At 44.4% G+C, this 8,107-nt stretch overlaps 1 protein-coding gene across 1 annotated transcript; it reads right to left on the minus strand.

The window, feature by feature from the left end:
• Positions 1-1,096: 1,096 nt before the first annotated feature.
• LOC103371802 (transcriptional repressor scratch 1) lies at positions 1,097-7,136 on the minus strand. Its single transcript, XM_008301254.1, has 2 exons — positions 7,013-7,136; positions 1,097-1,872 (listed from the first exon to the last, which is right to left on the minus strand). The coding sequence occupies exons 1-2, from the start codon at positions 7,134-7,136 to the stop codon at positions 1,097-1,099; spliced, it is 900 nt and encodes a 299-aa protein (XP_008299476.1).
• Positions 7,137-8,107: the final 971 nt, after the last annotated feature.

An 8,107-nucleotide genomic window follows, 5' to 3' on the forward strand; every position in this document is an offset into this window, starting at 1 on the left:
TTTCAGGTAAATCGGGACATTTTTAACGCCTCGATCCGCAGCTGAAAGTGACAAAAACAAATAAATAAATAGCGTCAGATTTAGGTTGTAGGAAAACACCGTGAAGGAATACCCTGGTGGCTCAGTGGGAGTTCTCAGCTGTCTGATCCTGAACTGGAAGCCCAGTTTGTCTTCCCAGACTCTCCACTGTTTACTGTCAAGTAAAGCACAAATGCCAACATTACATTGAAATAAAGAAAACAAATCCTATATCCATGGTTTAAAGAAATTCCACCCCCCCCAAAAAATCCTTATTTCCCACTACACAGGTGTACTGGGCTGCACCTTGTCTTCTTCACAGTTCATTGTGGTTGTGTCAACAGCATACAGTATGCTGCAGATGTACGACAGTGTAAATGAAAATCTTTACAAGTATCTTGTTTACTTGCACAGAGAGAAATGCTGTGTGCTTTCTTTGTTTTGATGCTTTATCTCCTTGTAAGTTCAGTCCAAGGTCAGTGTCACTAAAAGCAGGACACCAGATGCACCCTCAGATTACCAATGTTTGTTTTTTTAAAAAAGCATAAAATAGGAAAGTTCATTGAATCTCTTTGCAAGAAAACTGAAGGTGTGATTCATGTTTTAAATGCCTGTCGCAGAAAGACAGAGAGATGGAAGAGCAATTGTGCTTCAGTGTTGTTTCCACATGGGCTGAATAAGAAAACAGAGTGATGAAGATAGATATGGACATAAATAGATCTAGGTATCTTCAGAAATGATGACTTAGATGTGCTGTGCTTTATTTATCTTCACAGATATTTAAAACAGCCTCGAGGGGACGTATTTTATCGAAGCAGGTGACAATCTAAATCAGGCATTGAAAACTTTTCACTCGGCTTCCAGATGAGGAAAGATGGCACAAAGGAGAGATTGGAGAGTTCTTGATAAAAACAGACGTGTCTTTAGACTATTTTTGTCATATACCTCATGATCCTTGCAGAGAAAACACTCCTCCCTTGTAGCACTCAGGTTCTTCTTTTGGGGGCAAAGCAGAAAGAAACCAGACAATTCTGATGTGAATAAATTAAATAAACCCCAGGTATGGTTCAGGAATCCATCATTCCCCCAGTGAGCTCATGGGGGAGAAAGCCCCCTTGAAGCATGCTGACTCGTAGTGCTTGTTCAGGTAACTCTTGAGTGCAAACGTCTTGTTACAGCGTTTACACTTGTAGTGCTTGAAGGCCGAGTGTGTCTGCATGTGAGCGCGCAGGTTTGACCGGTCAGCAAACGCCTTCCCGCAGTGCGCGCAGCCAAACGGCTTCTCGCCCGTGTGCGAGCGCATGTGGCCCTGCAGCAGCCACGGCCGGCTGAACGCTTTGCCGCACACGTCGCACTTGTGCTTGAGGTCGTGGGTCAGCAGGTGCATAGCCATCGCAGGCATGGAGACGTAAACCTTCCCACACGTGGGGCACTTCTTGGCCATCTTGCTGTCTATGCTCCTGTGCGTCTGCTTGTGCCGGCTCAGGTTGGAGGACGTGGCGTAGGTTTTGCCGCACTCGCTGCAGGTGTGCCTCTGGGCAGCTCCCCTCGGGTTCGGCGTGGTTTTCCTCCGCGACCGTCCGTCCATGATGAAAAACGCATCCACCGTGTAGCCCTCACTCACGGCCGCGTCCCCGTTGATGTAGCCGCCAGCCGACGACGAGACCTCGGACCGCGGGCTGTCCGGCTGGTCCGAATCGCCGTGGATGTCGCCATGGATACCGGAGTAGGTGTCATTGATGCGGCCGTAGATGATGGACGAGGGGCTTGGGGAGGGTACTTTGGAGATGACCGATGAGTCGCTTCCCACCACATCGTCGTAAGGATTTGGACTCAGATAATCGCTGACGTAGCCTGAGGAGACAGAGTAAGAGGTCAGTCATATTGGCAAGGGGATTGATCGGAAATAAGAAACTGATTGGTTTGAAAATCTTTACGAGGACGAGTGTTGGAGATGTAAAGGAGAATGCACTGCTTCAAGAGGACTCTCCTTTTTTCCCTCATTTGACATATGAGTATTGGCAAATCTCTCAATAACTAAACCTAAAGCCACACTGGTGCTTTTCCTCATCACTGTGTCTCTATTTCAACCTCCTGAGAAGCCCATGAAGCCCCATTTTTTATCACTTACGCTGCACAAGATAGGACTTACCATGTTACATCTTTATAGTCAGGATCCAACCTCTAAATATTTCTAACTTTAGTGTTCTTTGGGGTTTTCAAGTATTTGTTGTTGTATGTTTTTTAGACTGAAAGAGAGCACAGGACTTGTAATAGAGTCTTGTTTTGTCATGAAAGTAGTATTCGCATAGTAGAAAGTGAATTAAAGAAAATCAAGTCTAACTATCCACCAATGCATCACAGAGGAGGAAGTGATTGGTTTGAAAATCTGAGCAGGGAAGGTATATGAGTGCAGTCAACTTGTGCACAAGATATGGATCTAATATCTTGTGAGCACAACTTATTCTCATCTGCGGCACCCTGTGGGCTCTGTAGCATCCACTGCAGCCAGTAAAATTAAACGGATTTCTTATAATTGTACAAACGCAGGCCACAAATCTAACTCGTTCACCAAAAGTTCATTCATTATTAACAGCTTGGCGTTTTGTCTCCAGATAACATTACTGCTTACAGCTTTTTATGTCTGGTTTCTAAATATCAATTGGACCACCAGAGGACTGCATTAACAACGCGTGCATTAGGCTTTAAGGCGGCCTTCGTCGTTCCCATTAAAATGTTTAACCAGACCAAAGCAGTCCATTCTTAAGAACACCTTCGCTTCGTTTTCGGAGGTGAAACAAAGCAGAGTAAAGAGTTGTGGTATTTATAGTGGTAGTAAAATGCTTTTATGTCTTTGCCAGCAAGGAGGAGACACTTTCCCCACAGTGGGAAAGCTTTATTTTTCATAGGAGGGTTCAGTGAGCACACTTGCTCCTCATCAGCTGCTCCTTTCCTGACAGGTCTACAGTTGCACACAGTCACACCTCAGAGCTGTCAAAACCTCAAATGTTACACACAGAACGTCTCTATTACAGCAGCTGGGGGGGTCTGGTGCATTGCTCAATGGGCACCCTGACGCTGACAGTCTCCCTCTTGAGCTAAACACATTTGCCTGAGACTCACAAATTCCTCAGCAGCCTGCATATTTTTGCACAGCTCCTGACAAATCTGATAAATAATTTGTTGGTGTGTTGTGATGTCAGCTGTTTCATTATTTCTATTATTGGCTTCTGCGCTCAACAGACTAAACTGGAGCAGACACAAGGAGAGACTGGTAGCTAATAACCCACAGCCACAACTCCTGTGGATCCATGCCGATCAATAGCTCTCCATTTCAATTAGCACTCTGTGAGCATTAAGACACAGACAGCAGAGGAGATACTATTGCTGGTAATATAATTTCATGATGCAGTTCTGAGAAAAGCTCAGATGTTGGTCGATAATATGATGGGAGTAAGAGACGGGGGGTAGAGGTAGGAAGAAAGAGGAGTCGCAGGAAGGTGAGCGGCAGAAAGAAAGAAAGAAAGAAAGAAAGAAAGAAAGAAAGAAAGAAAGAAAGAAAGAAAGATGATGCTATATTCAGTGTGGTGACGGCGGTTCGGTGAGGAGCTCTCATGCTAATTTAACGTTTTGAATTTAATTAAGGCAGAGTAATAGAGAAAGAAAATAGAGGGAAGAGCAAGAGCGAGGGAGTCAGGAGAGAAAAAAAAAAGAAGTAACGTGGAGCGAAGAGAGAGAAAATCATGATTCATAAATATTCAATCGTTGTACTCCAGAACAAAGTACTGTGTTTGTGTGTGTGTGTGTCTCATGTTTTATAGAGCATCTGTAAAGTTTTGAAACATGATCTAAGTGTTAATTTTAAACCAGGTAAGTTGGTTAAGAGCAGCTCCAGTCTCGGAGATGAAACAAGCATTTTTAAACACAGATACAGTCCTCAACTGGTGGACATACAACGGCTCCACAGGAAGGAAGCGACATCACCTGCTGTTGGAAATGCTAGAAAAGTTTAAAAAGTGCAGATAAACCATCCACATCTGTCCTCCTCCCTCCTCTACCCACTTGTTCTAACTGAGGTTGAAGTTTCCAACTCATACTCCACAGAATAATGGTAAGACTCGTATGTAACAGCCATCATACACTGAATATTTTGTTGACGTTTGTCCTGAGGGTGGAAGTAAAAGGAAATGTCTTGTTTGCAAAACTGACATTTTGACCTGAGGGTGATCTGGAATGGAAAGCCCACGTAGCATCCAAAATGGTAGGAGGAAAACATGTTCAGCAGATTTAGGCCCAACGTGTCACATAGACTGCAATATCTTTTGACCAGTAGTGGGATATTTGGCATCATGGTGGTGCTGAAGTAAAGAAACAGGGTCACCTTAGACATCCATAGTCCTACAGGAGCCACTATGATCGATGCCTTACTTGCCAAAAACATAATAATGTGGGCCTGCCTGTGTGCTGGATGGATGGATGGAAGTATAGACGGAAAAACCGGGCAAAATAACTGTATTCTCTTCCAGTATTCAGTGTGTGTCATGTATTTGTTTACCCTGCTGTGAAGGTACTAACTGCCAGACTGAGTTGTGCATATGTGACTGACAGGCAGCGAGCACAGAAATAAAAACAAGCTCAATCCCCGGTTTTAAGATGCAGAATTTTTAAGGTGTAAACAAAATGCGAGGTGTCTCTTTCTTCTTCTTCTCCTCACAGAAGCTATTCCTATGATCCCTGCCAATTAAACATGACCATTCCCCCGTTGTCCTCTTTTTATAGAAAGTGCTGCGACTGTTGCTTTGCATCTCGGCATCAGAGAGCCGTCTCTATTTGTTTGTCTCTTTGTCTCCGTCTCTGTCTCGCTGTGTCAACTCTGTATTCATTTCAAAGTACTTTAGCGGCATTAGAGCCGATGGCTGCTCTAAATGCTTATTAAAGATTAAATACTCTGCCAAACCAGAGCCGTCCCTCTGTTATGTGTCTTTGAAATTCAGAGAGCTAGAAAGGGGGGAGAAAAAAACACAGAAATGCAATGACAGACAGAAAAAGAGAGAGAAAGAGAGAAAGAGAGAAAAAGCTGCAAGCTACAATTTAATTTTTGATCCAAACCAGCAGTAACTGACGCACACTTGTGTGCTTTGGACACTTGTAGGTCACTGACTGCTTCCTGTGTGTGTGTGTGTGTGTGTGTGTGTGTGTGTGTGTGTGTGTGTGTGTGTGTGTGTGTGTNTGTGTGTGTGTGTGTGTGTGTGTGTGTGTAATGCTGTGCACTCAGCTGTGCAGGCTGCCTGGGAAATGTGCCGAGTTGACAGAAACACAGCAACGCATGTGTGTCTCTCTGCGTGTGTGTGTGTGTGTGCGCGCAACAAGCTGCAGTTGCTTCAAACTCTTGTTATATTTATAATAAGGGATAGCTTCCTTAGCCCGTACATGCTTGCCACGATGATTCTGCCGCATGTTTCTTTGTTCGGATCTGCCGTCAGGACGCCCGGGATCTCTTTATCTTACGTTTGACCTTGGTGCAATGTGAAAACCACCAGGCTGCACTAACACTGTTACATGCTTGATCCTTCTCCAAGTTTTCTTTAAAGCTGCGTTCATTCTTTACTGTCCACCAGAGGGCAGAAACCAGAAGACAGACGCACAACTCAGACAGTTTATTACCTTATTGAAGTGTCAGTGTGAAGTCTCACTTTTTGCAGCACCCAGTTACAAGTGTCACTTTGTTTTGTTTTCCATTAATTCATGAAGTAAATCTGGCACTTTCTTGTCTTATTTTTTTCACTCTGACATATGCTGCTGAGACCGACTCGAGCAGAAATCAAAACAACGAGCTAGAAGAGGCTAAAAGGCATCACGATACAGCCGCTTTTGCAACAATACACAATCTTTTGAGGCCAAATATTACACCATCATCTTATGCTAGGCAAAGATTTTATCAATACTTTCCACTTTTTTCCGCACATTTCCACTGCATATTTGACCCAAATATTCTTCACTCTCGCTGTATTGTATTTTGCCTGTCTATCTGGGATTACACAGCGCGTGGGAACCGTTTCCAGTCAATGTAGCTGGGCAACATTGTCGAAGTCTTGTGAGGAGACACACAGGTGCTGGAGAGAGAACGATTTGAATAATATAATTGGCAACAGAATAACAGAGAATCTCCCAGTGCATCGGCGCTGGTGACATAATGCATTAACATAATCATTTAGCGTGGTTTCCTGCAAAAGATCTCAGCTCTCTGGCTCCCTGCTGCTCCTCAACAGTGTTCTTAATATTCTGAGGGGGAAACAGACCTGTCTTTCTGCTTAACTTGTTACTGTCAGCAACTATTCAGAGCTCAATGTGTGTTTTTATGTCTACATAAATGCAAAACAGCGTGGTGGAGCATGAATGCTGAGCAGGACTGTTTTAATTGCATTTTTTGAGAATACTACGGATAAATTTAATACACTTTTACTTGCTGCTGTGTCCATGTTGTCCATGCTGACACAGCAACAAGCCACATCATCTGTATGGGAAGCAGGAAATTTCACGTATAAATTGGGCTCGAGCCATCAATAATTCACTCCGGCGAAGTGCCTTTGAGAAGAACCCCTCCGCCTCGACCTCTGACCTGGCTGCAGAAAGGGTCAATATGCATCAGGATTTATCTCATTATGTGACTAAAAACGTGTCTCATTCGCTGCCCCGAGCATCTCAGTGGAGGTTTTCTCACCTCCTGCCACCTCTCTGATCCTTTTCTCCACTTAACAGTGTTTCATGGAAAGGGAATAGAACTTCTATGCTTGAAAATGGGGCTATTTGGGGGTTCTGGCCGCGGTTTGACCTCTTGAAATCCTTCCTCCTTCTGAAACACTCATGAGTAAGACTTTAAAATCTGAGGATTTAAAAAAAGTCTCTGGGTGATGGATAGCAGACATTGTGCGTGTGTGTGATTGTGTGTCCGTGTGTGTGTGAGAGAGAGATTGTGTGTAGGAGGGTGACTAACCTTTGTCATGATGATGGAATCGCAGGCTGAGCTCTTCTCTCCGGCTGTGACCGTACGAGCTCTCCAGCTCAGCAGCCGAGAAATCGTCCAGTTTCACTTTCTTCACTAAGAATGACCGAGGCATGATGGAGCTCTTCTCTTCTTCTTCTTCTAACTCACTTTAAACTCAAAAACCCACTCAATCAGCTGATATTATTTAAATTTCACTCTCTGTTTTCAGCCACTAAAGGTGCTCCCTCCCATCAAACAGCCTCGAAAGTGGAGACATGGAAAGATGAAACAAACCACCGTCTCTGTTTTTAGCATGCCGAATGGTTATTTTTTTGCAGAATGAAGGTTTGGACGAAAGATAGTCTGTTTTCATTCCGTCGAGGCGCCAGTGGAAGACCTGTGGAGTTCACAGAAGGTCAAAAATAAAAATATAAATCAGCTCCTGTATGGCTAATCCCTTTCAAAAAAAAAAAAAAAACCGTCCCTTCGTGTCGTTGTTTGTTTGTTTGCTTTTATCCTGTCGCTTCTGGAACAAACATGGTCTCGCTCAGTGGTTGAGCAGCACGCGGACAGCTCCCCTGGTCCCGGGCTCGCGCTTTCAGCACCGGACAGCTCCGCGAGCCTCAGCCAGCGTTACCGTTCAGCTCCGGTGGAAGAAGAAGAAGAAAGACGGTTTCACGGTTCAAAATCGAGCGACCAACTCCGGTGGAAATCCCAAAGCAGGCGAGTCGACAAAATTAAAAATAAAAATAAAAAATTGGGAGGGGGGAAGTCAAAAACACACCGAAAGAAGTGTTAAAAGCGCAGCCGGAGACGGGTCGAGGACTCCACGGAACGTCTCGCAAGACTTGAGCTCCACAAATATCACAACCCTGTCCTCTCAGAAAATATTGCTAAAAAAAAAAAAAAAAGAAAGAAAGAAAGAAAAGAAAAGAAAACGTTCTTAAAAACTGCGTTTGAAAGACGAGAACAGCTCACCGTCACCGTCACCTTCATCCCCAACTCTCGGCTTCACTCTCTCTCCTCTCCTCTTCCTCGTCTCTCGTGCGGAGCTGCGGCTCTCTGTGATGCACGAGATCAGCTGTTGCGGCTTTATAGGGCGCG

Source organism: Stegastes partitus, unplaced genomic scaffold (genome assembly GCF_000690725.1).
Source record: "Stegastes partitus isolate 25-593 unplaced genomic scaffold, Stegastes_partitus-1.0.2 Scaffold1650, whole genome shotgun sequence".
NCBI lineage: Eukaryota > Metazoa > Chordata > Actinopteri > Pomacentridae > Stegastes > Stegastes partitus.